The sequence below is a fragment of the Wickerhamomyces anomalus genome (assembly GCF_001661255.1).
Source record: "Wickerhamomyces anomalus NRRL Y-366-8 unplaced genomic scaffold WICANscaffold_6, whole genome shotgun sequence".
Classification (NCBI taxonomy): domain Eukaryota; kingdom Fungi; phylum Ascomycota; class Saccharomycetes; order Phaffomycetales; family Wickerhamomycetaceae; genus Hansenula; species Hansenula anomala.
Window position 1 is genome coordinate 693378 of NW_017567115.1, and position 22336 is coordinate 715713.

At 36.8% G+C, this 22336-nt stretch overlaps 10 protein-coding genes across 10 annotated transcripts; 5 read left to right on the forward strand and 5 right to left on the reverse strand.

Moving 5' to 3' along the window:
- Positions 1-184: 184 nt before the first annotated feature.
- Positions 185-1051, forward strand: ILT1 (Ilt1p; the record flags this gene model as incomplete). Its single annotated transcript, XM_019182312.1, has 1 exon — positions 185-1051. The coding sequence occupies one exon, from the start codon at positions 185-187 to the stop codon at positions 1049-1051; it is 867 nt and encodes a 288-aa protein (XP_019036872.1).
- A 193-nt stretch (positions 1052-1244) lies between these two features.
- On the reverse strand, positions 1245-3279 carry WICANDRAFT_70748 (uncharacterized protein; the record flags this gene model as incomplete). The annotated part of the gene is made up of 1 exon (XM_019184214.1): positions 1245-3279. The coding sequence occupies one exon, from the start codon at positions 3277-3279 to the stop codon at positions 1279-1281; it is 2001 nt and encodes a 666-aa protein (XP_019036873.1). The 3' UTR covers positions 1245-1278.
- A 473-nt stretch (positions 3280-3752) lies between these two features.
- Positions 3753-5939, forward strand: RAD4 (Rad4p; the record flags this gene model as incomplete). Its single annotated transcript, XM_019182320.1, has 2 exons — positions 3753-4761; positions 4843-5939. Coding segments are annotated over 2 exons (2106 nt in total), but the record flags the coding sequence as incomplete, so codon positions are not given.
- A 1009-nt stretch (positions 5940-6948) lies between these two features.
- On the reverse strand, positions 6949-7977 carry SPT2 (Spt2p; the record flags this gene model as incomplete). The annotated part of the gene is made up of 1 exon (XM_019183846.1): positions 6949-7977. The coding sequence occupies one exon, from the start codon at positions 7975-7977 to the stop codon at positions 6949-6951; it is 1029 nt and encodes a 342-aa protein (XP_019036875.1).
- Positions 7978-8417: 440 nt separating this feature from the next.
- Positions 8418-8866, reverse strand: SSS1 (translocon subunit SSS1; the record flags this gene model as incomplete). Its single annotated transcript, XM_019182314.1, has 3 exons — positions 8418-8450; positions 8510-8583; positions 8767-8866. The coding sequence occupies 3 exons, from the start codon at positions 8864-8866 to the stop codon at positions 8418-8420; spliced, it is 207 nt and encodes a 68-aa protein (XP_019036876.1).
- A 426-nt stretch (positions 8867-9292) lies between these two features.
- Positions 9293-12112, forward strand: WICANDRAFT_65016 (uncharacterized protein; the record flags this gene model as incomplete). The annotated part of the gene is made up of 1 exon (XM_019183847.1): positions 9293-12112. One exon carries the CDS (start codon positions 9293-9295, stop codon positions 12110-12112), a length of 2820 nt encoding a protein of 939 aa, XP_019036877.1.
- A 247-nt stretch (positions 12113-12359) lies between these two features.
- On the reverse strand, positions 12360-13245 carry RRP1 (Rrp1p; the record flags this gene model as incomplete). The annotated part of the gene is made up of 2 exons (XM_019182264.1): positions 12360-13135; positions 13194-13245. 2 exons carry the CDS (start codon positions 13243-13245, stop codon positions 12360-12362), a joined length of 828 nt encoding a protein of 275 aa, XP_019036878.1.
- Positions 13246-13438: 193 nt separating this feature from the next.
- Positions 13439-14565, forward strand: SLU7 (mRNA splicing protein SLU7). Its single transcript, XM_019180336.1, has one exon. It carries the CDS (start codon positions 13492-13494, stop codon positions 14551-14553), a length of 1062 nt encoding a protein of 353 aa, XP_019036879.1. The 5' UTR covers positions 13439-13491; the 3' UTR covers positions 14554-14565.
- A 1217-nt stretch (positions 14566-15782) lies between these two features.
- VTC5 (Vtc5p) lies at positions 15783-18188 on the forward strand (the record flags this gene model as incomplete). The annotated part of the gene is made up of 1 exon (XM_019183848.1): positions 15783-18188. The coding sequence occupies one exon, from the start codon at positions 15783-15785 to the stop codon at positions 18186-18188; it is 2406 nt and encodes an 801-aa protein (XP_019036880.1).
- A 146-nt stretch (positions 18189-18334) lies between these two features.
- On the reverse strand, positions 18335-19585 carry ARP6 (Arp6p; the record flags this gene model as incomplete). Its single annotated transcript, XM_019182338.1, has 1 exon — positions 18335-19585. The coding sequence occupies one exon, from the start codon at positions 19583-19585 to the stop codon at positions 18335-18337; it is 1251 nt and encodes a 416-aa protein (XP_019036881.1).
- Positions 19586-22336: the final 2751 nt, after the last annotated feature.

Sequence of the window (22336 nt, forward strand, 5' to 3'; positions counted from 1 at the left end):
ACTTTTCACAGAACTGGTGAATTAAACGGTTGAACCCACAGTGTGTTACTTCAGGAAAGTCTTTGCTGTTGGTGAAGGTTTTCATTCAAGTATATAAAGGGCTCAAGTTTTCCAATAATAAGTTTGTAAAGATTGTTTCAATAATATATAACAAGTTGCTCCTGCGAAGGTTTAGATAATTATAATGGGAAACGAGAAAGCTGCTACAGTCCTAGGGACTTTGGGTACAGTGTGCTGGTGTATTCAACTAATACCACAAGTCTACTATAATTACAGAAGGAAGAATTGTGAAGGGTTTCCACCATTAATGATGTTTCTTTGGGCTGCATGTGGTATCCCATTTTCAATTTATTTTATGAGTACAAGATCTAATGTCAGTCTTCAAGTTCAACCTGAAGTGTTTTTCTGCTTTTGCACAATAGCCTGGATTCAAACATTATATTATCCACCAGTTCAGTTGAGTAAAAAAAAGATAACACTGATGGTTGCTTCATTCATACTGTTTGCTATTGGATGTCAAGTTGGATTTATCCTATGGTTGAGACCCTTACATGATCGTGGTATCACTTGGCCTACTTTGATCTTTGGTGTAATAGCATCTGTGCTTTTGGCAGTTGGTCTACTACCACCTTATTTCGAATTAGCTAAAAGAAAAGGGAGAGTTGTGGGTATCAATTTTTGGTTTATTGGTATTGATTGTGCAGGTGCTTTTTTTTCAATGTTGTCTGTTGTTGTTGGTTCAATGGATATCATGGGTATCATTCTCTACTGTGTTTGTATGGCTTTAGAGGTTGGTATTTTCACAAGTCATTTCATATGGTGCCTGAGATTCAAATGGTTTAGAAAGAGTGACGATCTGGAGTCAAATGATGATGTCGAATTGGGGTTAGGTGATAAAGAATCTTTAGAGAAAAAGAGATCACACGAAGTGAGCTCAGAGATTCTGGATCACAGAGCAGATACCCATAGTGCTGTTGATAATGAAGAAACAAGAACTGTTGAAAGCACAGAAGAGCACAAGGAACATGAAATAACCACCAAGGAGCATTGATGATAAATACAAAACCTTCAGTGACCAAGTCCTCAATAATAATTATGCATGATAAATAATGATAGATACTCTATACACATATCTCTAATGACTTCCATAATATAATAGTAAATAAATAAATAAATATGCCGATAGATTGAATTGTAAAATGAATAAATAACAAACAAAACATTATCTGTTTTGCAAACAAAAATAAATAACAATAAGCAGTAAATAATAAATAAACGTCAAAATCTTTGGACAATCTTCTCTCGTTGAAAGTATAGCTCATGATCATCCGGCCAATCCCAATTTGGAGTCTCAGAAAGGTCTTGGATTTGTCCTGAATCTTCATTAGGGACAAGATATTTAATTGCATGGCTTCTCTTGGATTCACCAACACCCATCGGGAGTGAAGCTAATAACATAGCTAAAGTTTCTCTTTCAGGGATAACATTCAAGTCTTCCCAAAGCTTCATCACTTCACTCAACTCATCTTGATAATTACATCTACCCAGTAGCTTCACATATGGCTTCCACAATGAATTGGATGGTATGACTGTACCTTCAACGTCATCTAGTGATCTTTTGCAATGTTTCCTGAACTCATGAACTGCGATTTGAGAAGCATAACGATTGCCCCATTTCAATGTTGGATCCAAATATGGTGGTATCAATAAGGATAATAGACATTTTTCATTTGGAATATTATCACAATGTTTCTCCAATAGGGTTAGATAAAGATCATATGCATGAGAAGGATTTTCAAATGATTCACCAAGTAACACAACACCAACTGTTGACCTTGAAGGAGATGAGATATTGTGAAATATATGCCTTGCGTAGTTGTATCCTTCACCGAAAACGTGAAAATGTTTTTTGGACCTGTATAATTTATCAAGAATAATACCCAAACTTCTGTTATTCATGGTTATGGTCTTCTCTAATATATCGTTCAAATCAAGATGGGAAAGTAATTCATTCTTGGCATCTGAGAACTGAGGAGTTTCAACTTTTTTCAGAAAACCCAACGAGTTTTGTTCATTGAGTAAATTAAAATGTTCAAGATTGATAAATAATTCTTTCCAAAGATCTGGAGATTTTTCTAGTGTAACATCTCCCATTGTTGAGTCAAATGTGCGAATCAATGTATCTGGAGACTGACTTAGCTTCAATTTTATGATGCTAGCTAATTGGCTTTCCTCAGTTGTTAATTTTTGGTCCAGCACAAATAATAAGAATTTACCAGCTCTTTGAGGAGATAGAGGGATCAACCCACGAGCAATACCCAGATATCCCAATGGCGCAATTTCTCCCTTTCTTTCAAGGATTTTATCAATTATCAATCTTTGTGCATTTAATACACTCAAATAATGATTTCTGGAGCTCTTCATCTCTCCGAGATCTGCCAATGAGCAAACCAATCTGTTTAACATTGCATCATCAGACTGGCCACCTTTAGTTAATATGATTTGTACAAGCTCTTCAAGTTTTGTAAACTTATACCTATTTGCAAAGTGAATCATATTTTTGATCAAAACTTCTGAGAAAACAGTATTAACTTCAGCATAATGCTGGAAAAGATCAAACATCAAATCAAACTCATACTCAGAAGTTGGTTCTCGAAGAAGTACATCCTTGATGACAACATTTGGAAATGTGGAGAGACCCGTAAGGGATTGACAGCATTTTGTAACAGTTGGTGCCATTATTGATGAAATCCATTGAAGTAGATGTTGAATTTCATGTCTATTGTCTAGTTGTAATAATAATGCAGCGTATGATATTTCAATATTTTTCAATAATTTTTGATCAATCTTTCTGGTATCAAATGAGAGTTTAGTATCACCATAGGAATACAAATTGACTAACTGAGCAACTTCTTTTTGAAAACTTGGATCCAATTCATGAGCCTGTTTCAAGAACTGTGAAGATTTAGTGGATTTCAGGATATATTCAACCTCCTGTGGCAAGTTGTGTGAAAGCTTCAAAAAACTCTTGGGCACAGCAGACGTGTTGGCACATGCATAGTGTAATGTATGTAGTAGAATGGAGAAAATAGCTTCAAACTTGTTCTTTTTAGATCTTGTGAATGTCCTTACTTTCTTTGAATGGTGGAAATCATTAACATTTCGAATGTAATCGCCAACCGTCGTCACTTTGCGCAAATATGGATGAAGCTCCTCACTGAATAAGTTCTTTTTCCTTTTCAAAATGCTATAGTCACAGTAGGGGACTTGTTCCAACATAACTTTTCTTTGATCTGACTTGTTCAAGTGGTGCAATGTGAAGCTCCGTCGGGATATAGAGATCAAAGGAGCTCTTTGATGTCGACATAAAGTCCACATTTTTGAGACTCCCAATGTCAAATTTCTTGATTGAATGATAATTAGAAGAGCACCAGGTAGTTTGGAGTGTAATGAAGTTGGTTGAATTGATTCAAAGTCACAAGGTTCTCAACATCTTTCTGGGGTTGTTTTTCATAGGGCGGAAATCCTCGACAATAGGCCAGCGTACATAACCATGAAAGATTCGCGAATCGCGAAGATATGAGAAAATGAATTTTGGATGTGTCAAAAGGTTAAGCAACTTTAAGCTTTTCCAAGATATAATCAAAGCACTCTGAGAGATCAATCAAAAAAGGTGGACTGGCCTCCGTTATTAGATCAGAAAGTTTGATAGTGGTGGGATGTCAGGTGTTCCAAGAGAATATCTTGGTCTTATGAGAAATGCCATAAAGAAGTCAGATTCTACGCCATCGGAGCAGCGACCTCTAAAGAGAAGAAAGAGAAACAGAGGAGATAAAAAGGATGATTTGACTGAAGATACTGGATCACAAGATACTGAAACACAAGGCTTTTCAAATGATCAAGCTATTGTTGTTGATGATTCGAGTGATGATGTCCCAAGTCGAAAGGAAGAGCTTAACGCCATCCCGGTTATTGATCTTTCAGATAATGACGACAAACCAAACATAAAGGCAACTACGTCTAAAGATGTCTCAGGGTGTAATTCAACTTCTGATATCAATGCTGAGATTACAGTTGATGATGATGATGATGGCGAAGATGAAGAAGATGATGACGAGTTTGATGATGTGGAATTTGAAGATGTTGATATGGATTCTGTTACACCAAGACCAAGCTCCAATCTAGCGGGTGACATTTCACTTCAAATGGATAAGCCAGATCCCAAAAAGAAGAGGAAGACCAAGGCTAAGAATGTTATTGATAGAGAAGAAAAGTTATTTAGAAAACAGTTTCATAGAAACTACATTGCAATCATGTCTATACATGGGTTTATAAGGAATCGTTGGTGTAATGACAAATCAATCCACAACTCAATTATGAAACTTATATCACCTTCTATTTATGATGAGCTACATCCTTCAAAGAATGATGTTAAAACTCCACATATAAGGACAAGAAGATTTCTAGATGGCTTACGCCATTTATTAGACAGATGGACCAAATATTACAAGGTCACCTCAAATAAGGGAATTTTCAAACATGATTGGTACGATTGGTATGGGTATGAAAAAACAAGCGTTCCGTTTTCAAGATTCAGCAAATGTATTATCAAAGGTAGGGGAAATAGAGATATAGGTGCTCAAGGTTTTGTTGCGCTGTTGAGAGCAGCTGGTGTTCCTTCTCGGTTGGTGTTTTCACTCCAACCACCAGACTTTACTTCAATGGCAATCAAGAAGAAACCTGAAGAATTGGATACAAAGGGTCAGACTGATACAAAATCTGCACAAGATAAACTTTTAGAGCTGAGAAAAGGGAAAGTTAGTACGTCTGTTGATCAGAAAGTTTTGGGCGAGGTTGAATTGAATTATCCAGTGTTCTGGGCTGAAGCATGGGACTCGTCTTCTAAAACCTGGATAACCATTGATCCAATACAATTCAAAATTATCGAGAATGTTAAACTCAAAAGCAAACTAGAGCCACCGGCCAATTACCCATATAATAATTTGATTTATGTTTTAGGGTATGATCGAAAAGGTGGTGTAAGGGATATTACAAAACGGTATGCTGAAAAATATTATGCTAGAACCAGAAAGAAAAGAATAACAAAAGATGAAGCTGATGAAATCTGGTATTCTGATTTCATGGAAAGCTTATCAGCAAGAGAAAGAAACATATCTGATGATTATGAGGATGAATATTTCAAGAAGAAAGCAACACTAGAGGGAATGCCTGATAACATCCAAGATTTTAAAAATCATCCTTTTTATGTTTTAGAATCTCATTTGAGAGCCAATGAAATTCTTCACCCAAAAGAGCATTGTGGTATGATTAGAACTAAAGGTAAGAATGATTCAATCAAAGTTTATAGAAGAGAAAATGTTCAGACTTTGAGATCTCCAAGAGGATGGTTTCAGCGTGGTCGTATATTGAAAACTGGGGAAAGACCAATGTTAGTGAGAAAGAAGACACCTGCTCAAATGAAAGATGATGATGATGATCCAGATGAGAGGCTTTATGCTATTTTCCAAACATCTGTCTATGTTCCACCTCCTGTGAAAGATGGATTAATAACAAAAAATTCATACGGTAACATTGATGTTTATGTACCATCTATGGTTCCTGAAGGAGCGGTATTGATCAGTACACCTTTTGCATCAGATGCTGCCAAACTAATCGGAATTGATTATGCACCTGCTGTTGTTGGCTTTAAATTTGAAAGACGTGGTGCTACTCCTAAGATTGAAGGGGTTGTTGTTGCGGAAGAGTTTAAGGAAGCTGTTGAATCGGTACAGGAGCAATTGAAGGAGGAATCTATCGAAAAGCAAAGATCTGAGTTAGAAATACGGGCACTTAAAGGATGGAGCTTGTTATTGGCTAAACTTAGAATCAAACAGAGACTTAATGCACAACATGGTAAAGTTGATGAAGATACTGATGGAAGTGAAGATGAATATGCTGAATTAGAAAGAGAGTACGAAGAGTATTTGGAGAATGATGAAAGTGATGATGACATGTCTCAGGATGAGGTTGTCGAGGTGCCCGAGTATGGACCTGGAGGATTTATTATTGAACGTGGTGGTCCCGAACCTGATTATGGGGCTGGTGGATTCATTCAAGAAGATGAAGAAGAGGCAAGTGGTGGATTTATCAACGAAGAAGAAGAAGAAAATGGGTTTCTTGGAGAAGAAGGTGATGTTTCAGCTAGCAATGGTGGGTTTAGAGGCCACAAAACTATCCATAAAGATTATGGTGGTGGCTTCTTGGTTGAGGATGATCAAGAAAAGTATGGCCATGATGATAGTGATGGTGAACTTTACCATACTTCTGGCCGGGATACGGCTAACAAGAGGAGACTAAATGATAGCATGGATAAGGTACCCCATAAAGATAATGATGGCCTTGAAAATGATTCAGATGGCATTGATGAATATGAGGCATTCTTTGATCAGCTACAGAACGATGAAAGTGAGGATAGTGATGATAATGATGAGATTGTGGATGAAAAAGAGAGCTCTTATTCAGAAGCTAATGAGCTCACAGAGAATTTGGACCCAGAAGCTCAAGAACATCCACTGAATGAGAAAGCTGATCCAAGCTCACCAGAGAAAGAATTTTTTGAAGGGGAAGAAATTACTCCACCAGCAAAAGATATAGGTTCAAATGAATCTGAATATGAAAGTGCGATTGAAAATATTAAAGAGATCCCAGTCCAAAAGGCAATAACCGATGAGTATGATGAAGAGCTTGAGAAACAATTCAACGAACAGTTGAAACAGGAAGAATCCCAAAAACTGTCACAATCAACCAATGGTGGCTCCAATCAAGACGAAGATTATGATTTTGACTACGATACAGAATGAACAAATGTAATATTTTACAGAATAATGAAGTTATATTAATAAATGCAATGACGGTTTCTATACTGGAAAGTACCTCTCTATTAAATGCTTATTTCTTTCCTAATCTTCTTCTCTTTTCTTCTAATCTTCTTCTCTCCCTTTCTGCTTCTGCCTTTTCTTCTAATCTTGCTCTCTTTGCTGATCTCATTTCTTCATTCATGACTTCAGACCCAGTAGCCTCCATATCAGACAAATCGTCGTCATCATCGTAATAGTCGGCTCTAGTTTTTCCCCTATTGAACATTTTCCAAATCTCATCTCTATCATAGCCAGCTTCTTCTTCATATTGATCCTCTTCATCATCATCCTCAATAAAATCAGACTCATATTCATCATCTTCAAATCTAGATCTGGACCTTGGCTGGCCAGCTCTTTGATTTTTCTTTCTAGCATCTAGCTTAGCTTGTAATTTTGCAGATGGTTTGGCCAATTCTTTTGGTCTTGAAGGGATGCGTTCTTGAGGTGGTCTCGAGCTTGGTCTTGAATTTGAAAGGCTTGAGGTAGGTTTCCGTACACTTGTGTTTTGTGATGATGGGGCTGATGATGATCTTTGAGAACGAGGTTGAATAGTTTTTGGTTGGGTCTTTGACACATATTTGGTTGGTTGAGTTGCTGGTTGTATAGATTCATCTTTTTTACCATCTTTCAGAGTTTTCGACTTCTCTTGAGCTTGATTCATTAATTCTGCAAATGTTAGTCTTTTCTGTGGAGAAGATGATCTTGGTCTTTCTTGTAAGACTGTCTCCTTGATTGAAACTTCTGGAGTTTTTCTTCGTCTAACAGGAGCTGCCCTTGTTGTTGAGGAACTTGTTCTTTGTCGTTGAGTCTTTGGTTTAGGATTTTGGGCTTCCTTCTTCGCATTTTCAATTCTTCGAAGCTCCTTCAATCTTTGCACAGCTGGATCAACTGTTTTGGTATATTGTGGTTCATAAGAGGATTTGGATAATAGTCTGCGACCAGTTGAGGATGGGGTTTGTGCTTTTGGTTTCTGAGCATTAGGGTCATAGGAATATGAAGGTTTAGCCTCAGAGTCTTTTGTTTTATGCTTAATTTGGGATATTAGCGATGAAAAGCTCATCTTAAGCTAGGTTGAATTATGGTAGACAAGTAGATTCTCAAGTTAATCAGTAAAAGTGTCATCTTTACTTTCAAATTTTGCCTTTTTGCAACAAAATTTAAAGATTTGATAATTACACGACCAAATCGTGGTAAAGAAATTACAATCGCCAGATACAACGTCAATATTTGAATTTGAAGACTTCGAGTAGAGAGGTAAATACTCCAATCAATCTAGAAAATGCACTGATTGTGTATCTTCAAGGAATTGTGCTTTCAATGTTGAGAAACCAGGGGTCAACAGTCCCCAACACCCAAATTTTAACTTTCAAATCAATTACACAGTTATACCAATTATTATTGTACATTGAAACCTATTTGAGTGAATTAAACCTGTTTAACTGTGATTGAAGATTGATCAAAAAATACAGAACGATCATCGTAAAGCTGATTGACTTTCAATTAAACAATCAAGTAACGGATTGGGATGTGGATCTAAAAGAAGCAGTTAGTATAAAATCTTCAGCGTAGTTTGAAGCTTTGTTAACACATACAAGTTTAATAGCGTAACCAACGATACCCATCATAATGAAACCAACACCAACAGCTCTGATGATTTTAATATATTCTGGATGCTTGTTAGTAATGTTTCCAAATTGATACACACAACTGTGGAACCAACGAAGGGGGCAAACATGCTAAGGACAATGCTGATTTACTGCCCAGACAGTAACATCTAACAAGATGAGTTGCTGCTCGCCTTTCTGAGGGCCATCTAGTTGGTACTGCAATGATTTATCACTTTACTCACCTTTTTTATCTGGCTTGGTACATTTTTGGACAAAAGCTGAACCATCTTTGAAGAACTCAACAGGAACTTCAGTGAATTTTTCTAAACCGTCACCAGCCATCTTGATTTATTTATTTGTTGTACTTGTTGAAGTGTTGAGGTTCTGTATCTTTATCATTCAACGATTGTTCTTTTCTTCGACGTGTTCACCAGTAATCCCATCTAGGTGTTTGGATGTGAAATGAATTCGCGATCATTTTCGTTTTGGCGTTTTTTACCCGCAGTTTGACCCTATCAGGGAATCCATTGATTTAAACACCAGTGAAGAATCATTTCTTGTTCTGAATCAATTAACAGAGTTTCATTCAAGGAATTGATAGCCTGTTAGACACAGCGGTAGATTTTTTAACAAAAGATTAATATACTGTGCATACTGGACAATTGATCAAGCAGTTTGTTTTCATAGAATATCACACATTCTTGAAAAAAATTATCACCTTGTTCAACTACAAGAGAATCGAGTTCACATCAAATCAATTGACCCTGAATGTCTGGGAGACGTGGCTCATTCAATGGACCCCCAGGTGGTAGGCCTTCTAGAGGTGGCCCAAGGGGTGGTGGCAGCAGAGGTTCGTCAGATCCTAGAAGCTCTTCAAGAGGTGGCCCAAGAGGTGGAGGTGCACCAAGAGGAGGAAGAGGAGGAAGAAGTGATAGTTTTTCAGGCGGTAGACCATCTGCAGGAGGACCACCATCAAGCCGTGATAGTAGAGGAGGTTTTTCGGGAGGTCGAGGTGGTAGAGGTGGTGAAAGCTCGTCAAGGGGAGGCAGAGGTGGTAGAGGAGACAGCTCATCAAGAGGAAGTAGCAGAGGAGCACCAAGAGGAGGTAGAGGCGGCGGTAGGGGAGGATCTCAATCAGGAGGTAGAGGAGGAAGAGGTGGTAAAGGTAAATCCGCTGATACTTCAGAAGCTTTTATCAAAGATCATGATGGTTCAACAACGAAAATCACTGGTACCAATATGGCTCCGTTGAAAAACGCTCGTCAATTTGGTGGTGTTGTGGGAACGAGTGGACCACCTCCGCCATCTGTTCAATCAGGGGGTAAAAGAAGACGTGAAGATGATTCCACCCCCCAAAAAAAGAAGAAAGCAAAAAGTGGTAGACCTGATGATTTCACTGTTAAACCTTTGCAAGATGAAAGATTAAGCAAGTTTCAACAACAAAATCAAAGGTCGGAAAGAAGAAATTTCGACGACAAAAGATCCAGCAAAGTCAATGGTAAGACCTTTGATCAAAGAAAAGCTTTTAAAGAAAGAGATGGTGAGAAGTTCTCTGGATTTGACCAAAGAAAGTTGTTTGAACAAAGAACTAAATCCTCAAGATCTACCAAGCCTCAAGCTTTGAAAGTTTTAAACACAAGTGATGCTAGTACTAGAGCTGTTTATGTTTTGAATATGGGACCAGAAATTACGGAAGATGACATCAGAGAATGGATTATTGAATATGCAGTTTCGAAGAAGGCAGAAAATGTTACAAATAGTTTGGTTTCTGATCTTTTCAAGAAGGGTTCTGAATCTAAAGAGAATGGTCAGCAGAAAGAGGTTCCGAAAGGAACTGAACAATCGAAAGAAGATGGTGATGTGGAAATGAATTCAGATGAACAGCAAGAAGCTGATAAAAGTAATGTTGAGTCTAAATCTACTGAAATATCTGCTGCTGATAATGGGTCCAAAGATGGAAAGGTTGCAGTTGTTGAACAGGAGGAGGATGATGATATTGAGGAAAGCTCATCAGATGAGAAGGATGACGAAGAGGATACCTCAGATAAAGACGGAAAAGCCAAAGAGACTGATCCTGAAGAACAGAAATTAAAAGAGCTTAAGAAGCTGAAGAGAAAGGAAAGAAGAAAGAGCAAGAAACTCACTGCTAAGTACGTTCAGAGAAAGTTGAATACAAAGTCTCAACAGTTATTGGATAACATTAGAAAGATTATTTTTGACACACAGGAGAGTAATGGTAAATCGCGTGGTAATGCTTATATTGAGTTTGCAACTCCAATTTCAGCTGTGTTGTTCAGAGTCATTATTGAAAAACATAACAAAGCTAATAAGGAAAGAGGATTAACTGCAAAATACGTCACCAAGTTTGCAAAAATTTCAAAAAGCCCTTTTATTTTAGTTAAAGCTAAAATTGAATCTGTTGAAGTTACTGAGGAGTCCACTGTCAAGAAGGATGGTGAAAAGCAACCAGCATCTCTCGAGAAAGGTCAAAAACCTCAGGTACCACCTTCAAATAACGTTCCAATACCACCTCATGCTGGTCAAAAACAAATACCTGTTCCACCAAGTGCTTCAGCTCCAACTCCACTCCCAGAAGTACATCATCAAATGAAGATTCCTCCAAATGCAAAGAATAATATGCCACCAAGTGCTCCAAAATCCCAAGATACAACAAGACCCCCTTCAAATGCTCCACCAAGTCGTGGCCCAAGAAATCAAGCTCCAGCTACTTCAAGAAGTGGTCCATCACCAGCGGAAGCTCCAGCAACCCCAGCTTCTCAAGTACCACCTTCAAATCCATTAGGCGTTCGTGGGAAACGTACTTCACAACCACCTACTCCAAGGGCTACTCCTGTGCAGAGTCTAAATCAAGGATCTCCACGTATTCCACCATCTCAACAATTTTCACCAGCACAACCTCCACATCGTGGGTCTATCCCACCTCAAGCTCAAAGACCATCATCTTCAGGTGCTGCTTCTCCAAACCCATACAGACAAGGAGGTCCATCGCCTATGCAACCACAAATGCCACCAGGTGCAGCTCGTCCAGGGTTTCCAGGATCTCATCCATCAACACCAGGTAATCAATTCCATGGATATCCACAACAACAAGGACCACCAGGAGCTAAGTCACCAGCTACAGGAGGTCCTTTCACTCAATTTCAACCACCAAGTGGATTATCACGTCGTCCAGCTCAACCAGGTACTCCCCAAGCATCAGGACCAGGGTTCCCACCAAGAGGACCACCAGGACCACAGGGACCTCCATTTGGTAGACCACCACCACCACAAGGATATTATGGACAAGGACCACCACCACCACAACAAAGACCTGGATATCCATATCAACAACAACCTGGAGGACCACAAGCAGGACCAGGATTTAGAGGACCTCCAGGGCCTCCAGGGCCTCCTCCACCAGGTTATAGACCAGGAGTTCCAACTGGTGCTCCAAGACCTGGATACCCACCACAAGGTTATCCTCAAGGTCCACCACCACCACAAGGGTATGCGCAAGGTCCACCCCAAGGTCCACCAAGACCACCACAATATCAAGGTCAAAGACCACCACCACCACCTCATGCTTAAGAAAGATCTATTGTTATTTGGTTTATTCTTTACATTTAATGATTAGCAGTGTTAGCTGCAACAAAAAGCTATCTACAGTCCCAACAAAACGAAGAAGAGTAAATACTAAAAGGTACATGAAGATATCTAGACAAAAATTGTGTTTATAGCTAGAATAAGAGCTATGAATATGCTTTAATCTAATTAATTTCCTTTCCTAAAACAAACTGTAATTGACTTTTATTGATGCAAAATATATCTATATAACTTAATCAAACCCATTCCATTCATCTTCACTATCTTCATTTTGATCATCTTCTGTATCCTCTTCACTTTCATCATTTTCCTCTTCAACCACTTCAACAACACCCCATTGTTTCAATCTGTCATCTTTTAACACTTCATCTCTGATCTTTTCTCTTAGGGTCTTGTATGCAGCCTCTTTACTCAATTCATCAAACACTGAAATCAATTCTCCAACAGGTGTACTATCTATTATATCTTGTTTTCTTTTATTGATATCATCCTGTTCGTCATCTTCATCTTCTTCATCTTCATCTTTTTCCTCAACGTCTTTGAAAACCACTTTCTCCAATTCATCAACATAGATATCAATAATATGGAATGGGATCCCATTAGGTATTTTTTTATCACCAGATAATGGAATTTTTTTCAAAACTTGTAAAAATTGTTCAACCATTTCATCATCCCATTCTTCTTTTTCTAATCTAGCAAACATAGCATTAAGGTTGAATCTAACCAACATTAAGAATTTATCTAATCTCCAATGATCAATATGAGGCCACTCTTTACAAATAATAACCCACCAACTTTCATTAAATAATTTCCAATTTTGTTTTGGAATTATATCAAATAATGAAGATAAATCTCTAGCTAATCTTTGTTGAGGTCTTGGTCTATCACTGAACCACATTGAGTAGTATAGACCCTTCCATAATTTTTCATATTCTAATAAAGGTAATTTACGTGGATGTGATAAAAACTTTTGTAATGCTTCTAATGCTTTTGTTCTAGTTGGACGGTCTAGAGAGAAAAGTTAGTGGACATCTTCACATGAAATGGAGAGGGAACTGAGACATACCATTTGCCGCTAGCTTCTTCACAAATGATGAAGTTTGTATATTATTGCTCATGATTGATCTGTGGTGTATTGCTTTCAAATTGATCTATACTATTTGATCCATTGATAAGTTTTTCCACGTAAAGAAAAAAAATTTTAGAGATGACTTGTTAGAGACACTCCATCACCAAAAAAAAATCCAATTCCGCGAAATCTTGTTGAACCGTTAAAAAAAGTCAACTGTGTCAAAAATTCAAAGAGTAAATCAGTTATCAAGTTACACCTTATTTGATTTAACCAATACCGCTCGGACTTTATAATGTCAAAAGAAAACCCATATGTGCCCAAATATATCAAAGATGCTCCATGGTATCAACCAAAGACCAATCCAGAGGATTATTTATCACATCATAGAACATCTTCAACACAAGAACCAAATTCAGAACCAAAGATAGGACAGGGTATCAAAGACGAGTTCATACCCACTGAAGAAATAGATCCTACAAGTCAACAGCGCCATAGGATAAAGAAGAAAGGACGCTGTAAGAATTGTGGGGGTGATCATGATAAGAAGGATTGTCTTGAACGTCCTGGTTTAATCAATGTTAAACAGACAGGGAAAGTCTCGAAGAGAAATGAGGATGTTGATTATGATGGGAAGAGGGATAGATGGTATGGATATGATGTTAATGACTATACGAAATATTTAAAAGATTGGAAAGAGAAGGAGGCAAAGAAAGAACCAGAAGAGAAAAGGGAATATGATACCGATGAGGAAATTGAATTGAAGGAATTAGGATTATTGGATGATCCTGAATTTAAAGATGCTGCTAAACAGGACGGTGAAAAAATTATCCGGTTAAGAGAGGATAAAGCTGTTTATTTGACTAATGTGAGGAATGAAAATATTAGTTATGATCCAAAGAGTAGAATGATTAGAGATGATAAGACTGGTTATTATAATGATAGTAATTTGTTTGTTAGACATTTGACTGGTGAGGCTAAAGAGTTTGAAAACTCCAAAAAGTTTGCATGGGATGAAAAAAAACGAGGTATTATTGATGATAATCTTGTTGCTAATCCAACTTTAGCTGACCGTAAAATTGAAAAGATGAGTGAGGAGGAGAAATTAAAAAAGGACAAACTGAAGAAGTCTATACTAGATAGATATGGGGGAAGCTTGTCAATTTCAAATAATGATGAAGCTGAAGAAGAGGAAGATGAAGACCCACAAGCACAAGTTGATTCCACGAAATCCAAATATCCAGAGGATGTGTATCATAATAATCATACCAGCGTCTGGGGTTCATATTATTCTGATGGTAAATGGGGGTATGGCTGTTGCAAGTCTTTATATAAAAACAGTTACTGCAGTAAATAATAGAATAATATATGGCTCTGCTCACTTTTTATTTCCGTATTGGGCAGTCTACGGTCGGTCGCAGTAGCCCGCCACAGGCTCACAGAGTCAATTCGCGAAACCTTGAAATTTGAAAATCTTCAACAGGTTGACGGATTTTAGCATTTGTGGTAATCTGTCACACGAGTACCTGAAAACCAGTCCCACGTGGAGCTCATCAAAGGCCAACGAACTGTGAAATGATGAGATGGAGACAATGGCATCAAGAGATTCAACAAATCTCGGAGCTGAATTGGTCTCGAGGAAAAGAGAAGGACAAGAACAACGATTAAAGCTATAAACTAATTTACTTTTTCTCAAACCCATTACAATAGCCGTCGTGCTGTGAGTATGTTTTGACATTTGGAGCTGATACTGTAGCTGCGAAAATTTTTTTTTCGATAGGAAGGAACTGCATATGGGATGAGAAACAGCCAAAACTCATCCAGTGAAAGAGAACAGAGCTTTGGCGATACTTTTGGGAGCTTTAGAAGCGGAATATAACTGGCTAACGGCCATACATAGCTTCTTCACTAGCCGTTGGATACCTGTTCTAGAGCTGGACTGAGCTTGATTGAAGCCTGAACCGTGGTTGGAACTTATATTACAAGGCGATTTGGCAAGTGCTTTGATCTTCTTGAAGGTTTTTAGTTGGTGCTTCAAATTGACAATCAAAGAATGCCTCAATAGCTCTGCTGAGGAATACAACAACTGTTCACAACAACCAATAGCTCATGGTCTTCTCGTAGTTCATTAATAATAACATTACACGCTCTTTATCAGGGCTATAGCCCAACTTCTTGGTCTCTTGACCTTATTTTACACAGGGCTCCCGGAGTGTTTAACAGTAAAGTGTATCTCCATGCAGCAGCAGCCTCTGCACAATTTGCGAAAGCGATGCGCTGAAACTGGTTGTATCAAAACACAGAATCATCTTATAAAAGGACCCAGTCTCCTTGGGAATCCAAGCTAATACCATCTCTTATATCACTCACTCAACACAATCGTTATCAACTAGGTCTATAATCTTTTATTAAGCGAGAATTGATAGATTTGTTAAATCCACGTTCCTTTATCAAAAATTGTTTTTGCTTAGGAAAAAAACCCTTTAGTACTCATTCTAACTTGACAAGAAGGGGGCAAGAGAAATCCATTGAAGAAACACTTAACAACCAGCTAAAGATATCCAGAAGTGCTCACTAGCGGGTAGGATGAAATTTGGGGCTCAAATCAAATCCAAATCCGTTCCAGAATGGAAGAGCTACAATATTGATTATAACCACTTGAAATTTAAGATTAGAGTAACAACAGAAACTCCAAATAATCAAAAACTGGTTAATGACTTACATAATGACTTTATTGAACAAATTGATATGGTAAATCTATTCCTGAACTCCAAGATTGGTGAAGTTAAAAGAAGAATAATATATATCGAAAACTTGATTGAACAACAAGAAAACCCAAAAAGTCATAATGATGGACATATTCATTTCAATGCTGAAGATTATTTATCTTCAATCTCATCAGATTTACAAAAACTTTCAAGATTCATCATGGTTCAAAAAACTGGTCTAAGGAAGTTGTTGAAAAAATATACAAAATATTCAAAAGATGGCGGTGATTTAAACATGAAAATCAACAAATATATGATCAAGAATGATGATTCATTCATCCATTTGGATCTTACTGGGTTTTATTTGGAACTAGCATTGATTTATGACTTGATTAGATCAAATATGGAGGCAGTTTCACCAACTTCTTCATTACCAACTCAGCCGCCACAGCAACAACAACAACCATTACCTGCCAATGCCCATAGACGCCGTTCTTCATACATTGATCCATCTTTAACTTTAAACATTAATGAATTTTTTGATTATGAAGCTATCAAAGAAGGTAACTTTGTGGAGAAATACTTGGTTCATTATGATAACTTGGAAGAATTAAAGATATTCTTGTTGGCTAATTTTTATTTTGTTGACCAAACAGTGAGTTCCACTAGACAAAATATTGAACTAAAGAAACAGACATCAACTCTAAGTCTAAGGCAAATTATTGGGAAATCTGCTTCAAATGAAGATTTACCATCTACAAAGAGACAAAAAACTCAACCTATTGAAGAAGGAGAAGAACAAGATGAAGAGGACGATGATGAAAGAAACACTCAGATTTATAAAAGTAACTCAATTTATTTGAATGAAAGTGACGAATTGGTTGATCATGGTTCAAGTTCATTGATCTTGGAAGATCCAAAGAATTTCATTTCAATCAAAAATGAAACAGAACCAGGCATGTTTTTAACTGATTTAAAAAATACAAATAGAACTATTTCAATGACTGCTATTGGTGGATTAAGAAAAACTTCATGTGTGTTGCTACATGATTCTCAATTCTTACAAGATTTATTACAGAGTTGTTTAGATGGTGAAACTTATCAAGATTTTTATCAACGTCATGAATCTGAAATTTTGCCTTTAAGCTCCTTGGAGAAAATTTCAATTGAATGGATATATTCCAAAAATGTTAAACCTTTGGTTAAAGTTAAATTAAATAAATCAAGATTTACAAACTTGCAAACTAATTTATCTCAAGACTCAAAGTTTAAATCATGGATCACTTTAAAATCAAATGTTAAACTAAGTGAAAGTGATTTATCCACTAATGCATGGACTCAACAAAATGAATCAGATGCAAGCTCATTACCTTATGCAATCTTAGAAGTTCGTTGGAATTCACCAAATGTCCCAAGTTTTTTACAAAAATTATTGGATTCTCATTTAGTTTACAACATTGATAAATCTTTCAATGCATTAACTTTTTCATTATACAAATTTAACAAATTATCATTCAAACCTCAATGGGCCCAATTATTCGAATCAAACATTGATATCAGAAAACTCCCACCAAAGATCAAGAGATCTAAATCTCACACCTCAAAGCTAACCAGCCCAACAACAGCTGGGAACTCAGATAACGGTTCATCAATCCATAACCCATCAGTCTCTGGTGAATCCACAGTGCAATTCCGTTATTGGAATGAATTTGATAATGGTTCAGATTTTGAAAACGATAATGCATTCATGGTTGATGTTGATTCTTCAGATGACCACCATTTTTTAAACAATGCATCAATTGATTGGTTTTACAAAATGTCTAATAATTTCCATGATTTCCTATTACAGAAAACTCCATGGTTGATAACTGATGAAGAGTCCCAACCAATGAATCAATCCCTTTCTCAACAACATCATAATGGGTATGGTTCTTTAGAATCCGATGTGGAGTCATTAAATGAACAAATCAAATCTCATCAACAATCAACTTTCTTATCCTCATTATCTCTATTATCCGCATTATTTGCGTTGCTCCTCACTGCAGTTTCATTAGGTATAACTGCCTCCATATATAATTCTTATGATGATGTGAGTTTGAGCCCAGTACTTGTGGGTGTTTTGACCATAACTATGTTGATTAGTTTGTTTTTGGGAATTTTAGCCATTTGTTTAATAATGAGTTGCGAGAAAAAAACTATGGGGAATCTAGTATTTGTTTGGGGTGTTTTCATTGGTGTGACGGTTTTCATAATTGGTGGTATTGGTTCTGTTTTTGGTATTTGATTTTTTGAAGATATGTATTAATAAGTTGATTTATGTGTTTTGTTTTTGATATTATGGTTGTTTTTTTAGAGTTTATATTATAGATAAGCATTTGTTACGATAATTAATTATATGAACTGTCATGATCGTTTATTCCCTTGTAGGATTCATAATTGAAATCCAAACCTTTGTTGACACCACTGTGAACCGTGCTCTTCATAATCTTGTTTAGAGACTCTTACATTTCTATATGATTCATTCTCACTGAAAACTTTGGCAGATTCCCAACCATAAGTTGTAGGATTTGATGGTTTACCAATTCTAACATCCCATTCAACAGGTAAAACAATTTTCAATTCATTTGATAACCTTTTCTCAAAGTTTTCCATCTCGAAATTCCCACCAATGACGATAATATTTGAGACAATCAATGGTCTAATCAATTCTGGTAACGTATAAATACTATCCATTATCGTCTCCACTAAGCCTGGTTTATTGTTAACATTGACAATCTCAGGATGGAATATCGTTTCAGGCACTGAGAACCTTTCATCATATAGTCTCAAAATTTGTTGTTCTTGTGGTTTGTATTTTTGTTTCAATTCTGGTGTAAGGACATACCCTTGAGTTGTTGTATTGAAATCTGGTAAAACATATTCGATAATGTGGTCTTTATTATTTTTGTTTTGCTTAATCATCTTTAGTGATTCATTATAATCCAAACTAACAAAACAGGATTTTTCTTTGATGTTATTGACCAAAATAGTTTCATCAGTAACGTTATAGTGTCTAAATGAAACATATTCTCGAAGAACCCCCGAGAGAAATCTACCCCCTATCTCAAACTTCCTCACACCTCTCCAGTAAACAACACCTCTAATTATTGGTATTATCCAAGTTGCATTAAATCCTGAATCTATAACTAATTGGAAATCAGCATAATTTTTAATACCCGATATATCATTCTCTATTTTGGGTTCATATAAAGTTTCATTCTTTCCATAATTCCACGGTATGAAGCCAGCCATAGGGTTTCTGTATAAAGACTGGAATCCATACTCTTCAAATATTATCTGATCTGTATTAATTGACAATTGTGGTAATGTAAATGGAGTTTCACCTAATATCAAATGGGTATCACTGGGGTCAACGTCTAAGTCAACATCTCTTGAAGTGAACGCATAATCCCAGATTTGTTTTTCAACTTCCCAACTAACTAAATTCCCTTTTTCAATTGGTCTTTTGAAAGTTATCCCACTGATATCATTAACATTGTGTATTTGATTGGAGATTAATAATTTCTTGTCTTTAGTTCTGCAAATTGTATTTTGAACTTTCTTTATGTCTTTGACATCTGCTGTGTTGTATCCGACCTTAATGTTGAAAGATCCATTATCTAGAATGACTGTAGACGACATTTCAAGGATGCCAGTCAATCTCAAGGAATTGTTCGAAATTTGTTGTTCTGCTTTGATTTTTCAGAGCTTATACACATTTGCAGTTCGCGGTGTCGCGAATTCGAAAATTCACACACGTGACTCAAGTCAGGGTAAAGTTCGCGGATTGAGATCTTGGGTTTGTTTATTTTTTTGTTTATGTTTTGATTTCATATACGCGTCTTTGATCGAAACACTTTGAAGCTTCAACATACAAGAAAGAACCAGGTTCATACGATGAGTTCGCCAGTTCAGCAGGCAAAGAGACGAGCTATTAGAGTAGCAGTCTCTGATGATGAAGAAGATTACGCTGACGCTGTCAATGATGCTGGTGACGTCTCGATGATGAGCGATAAAGAGAACGAACTTCAGTCCTCCCCAACAAAGAGTTCTCCGAAGCCAGAACGTCGCTCTTCATTGGCACCAATTGATCAAAATGTTGATAGCTTGAAACTCACAAACAATGTTAAACTTGACCCTCCTTCAACGTTACCACCTCCGCAATCACCAAAACAAAAAACTGCATTTAACGGTCCAGATATTATTCAATTATCACCAATCAAATCCTCCAAGGCAGCAACGCAGTACTCACAAGATAAACCAAGGGAACCAATAACAAGATTAGTTATCCAAAAATTAGTACTCAACAACTTTAAATCTTATGCTGGGACTCAAGTCATTGGCCCTTTCCATTCATCATTTTCTGCAGTCGTGGGTCCTAATGGTAGTGGTAAATCAAATGTTATTGATTCATTACTTTTCGTCTTTGGGTTCAGGGCAAACAAAATGAGACAAGGGAAATTATCAGAATTGATCCATAACTCTGAAGCTGCTCCAAACTTACAATCATGTTCCGTCGATGTTCACTTCCACCATGTCACTGATAATCTAGATGATACCACAACAATCGTTCCAGGTAGTGAATTGGTGGTGTCCAGAAGTGCGTTCAAAAATAATGGCTCTGAATATTATATCAACAAGAAAAGAAGTAATTATTCTGAAGTTACCAAACTATTGAAGGATAAAGGTATTGATCTTGATCATAAGAGATTCTTGATCTTGCAAGGTGAAGTTGAAAGTATTGCACAAATGAAACCAAAGGCTGAAAAGGAAAATGATGATGGTCTTTTGGAATACCTAGAAGATATCATTGGTACCTCAGATTATAAAGGCACGATTGAAGATTCATTTAAACAAATTGAAGATCTAAATGAAGTTTGTCAAGAAAAAGAAAACAGATTTAGTCTTGTTGAAAAGGAAAAATCATCATTAGAATCCAAAAAGGATGAAGCTTTAGAGTTTTTGTACAAAGAGAAAACTTTGGTTGAGAAAAAATCTTTATTATTCCAATTTAGAATGCATAAAAGTCAAGAGTCTATAAACACCAACAATGGAGTTTTGAAAGAACTGCAAACCAAGTTGAAAAATGAAAAGACGGAGTCAACCGATTTTGAAAAAGAAGTCAAATCCCTAGAGAAAGACTACAATAAATTGACCGCCTTGCTTGAGGATATTACCCTTAATATCAAGAAATTGGAAGATGTGCAAAAGAAAGGTGATAGAGAAAAGGTCGCTGTTGAAGAAAAAAAGAAGAGTTTGGAGAACAAGAAGAAGAAAGCTGAAAAGCTGCTATCAACCGCTGTTCATGCCTTGAGTGAAGCTGAATCAAAACTTCAAACTTATTCTGAGGAAAATGAATCATTCGACAAAGAATTAGCAGAGGTCAAGGAGTCGATGGTTCAAGAGAAGGCTATTTTGGATAAGATCCGTCTTGAACTTACAGATAAAACCAAAGGCTTCAATGAAGAAATCGAAGTTTATGAAAAACAACTACAACCATGGAATGAACAGCTTGATCAAAAAAGATCACAGATTCAAGTTGCTGAGAGTCAAGTTTCAATATTGAAAGAGAAAAGATCTCAATTAGATGCTGAAGTTAACGGTTTGAAGCAATCTATTCAAAGGATTATGAACGATGGAAATGAAAATGAAAAGAAGTTGACAACTCTGAAAAGGGAACTCGTTCATACCACTAAGCAAATTGAACTTGGTGAACAAGAATGCTCTCATGCGTCTGCAAAATTGAATGAAATGAATGGAGTTTTATCAAACCATCGTCAACGAACTTTAGAAGCTCGTGGTTCATTGTCAAACATCGAAAACAAAAGTAAGGTTCTTGCAGGTTTGATGAGATTACAAGACTCTGGTCGTATTCAAGGCTTCCATGGAAGATTAGGTGATTTGGGTTATATTGATGATAAATATGACGTGGCCATTTCAACTGCCTGTGGTCAATTAGATGACATGGTTGTTGAAACAGTTGAAGTCGGTCAACAATGTATTGAACACTTGAGAAAAAACAACCTTGGTTATGCTCGTTTCATTTTGTTGAACAAATTGAGAAATTTCAACTTGAACCCAATTCATACACCGAACAATGTCCCGAGATTATTTGACTTAGTCAAACCTAAGGACCCAAAATTTGCTCCTGCATTCTACAGTGTTTTACAAGATACTTTAGTCGCTTCCGATATGAGAGAAGCTAATGCTGTTGCGTATGGTGCCAAACGTTACAGGGTTGTTACGCTCGACGGTAAATTGATTGATAAGTCCGGTACTTTGAGTGGTGGTGGTAATGTTGTTAGTAGAGGTGGTATGAAATCTGCAGCTTCTGCGAATTCAGTTTCTGAAAGAGATGTCATTAAGTTAGAACAAGAGCTAGCGGAAAAGGAA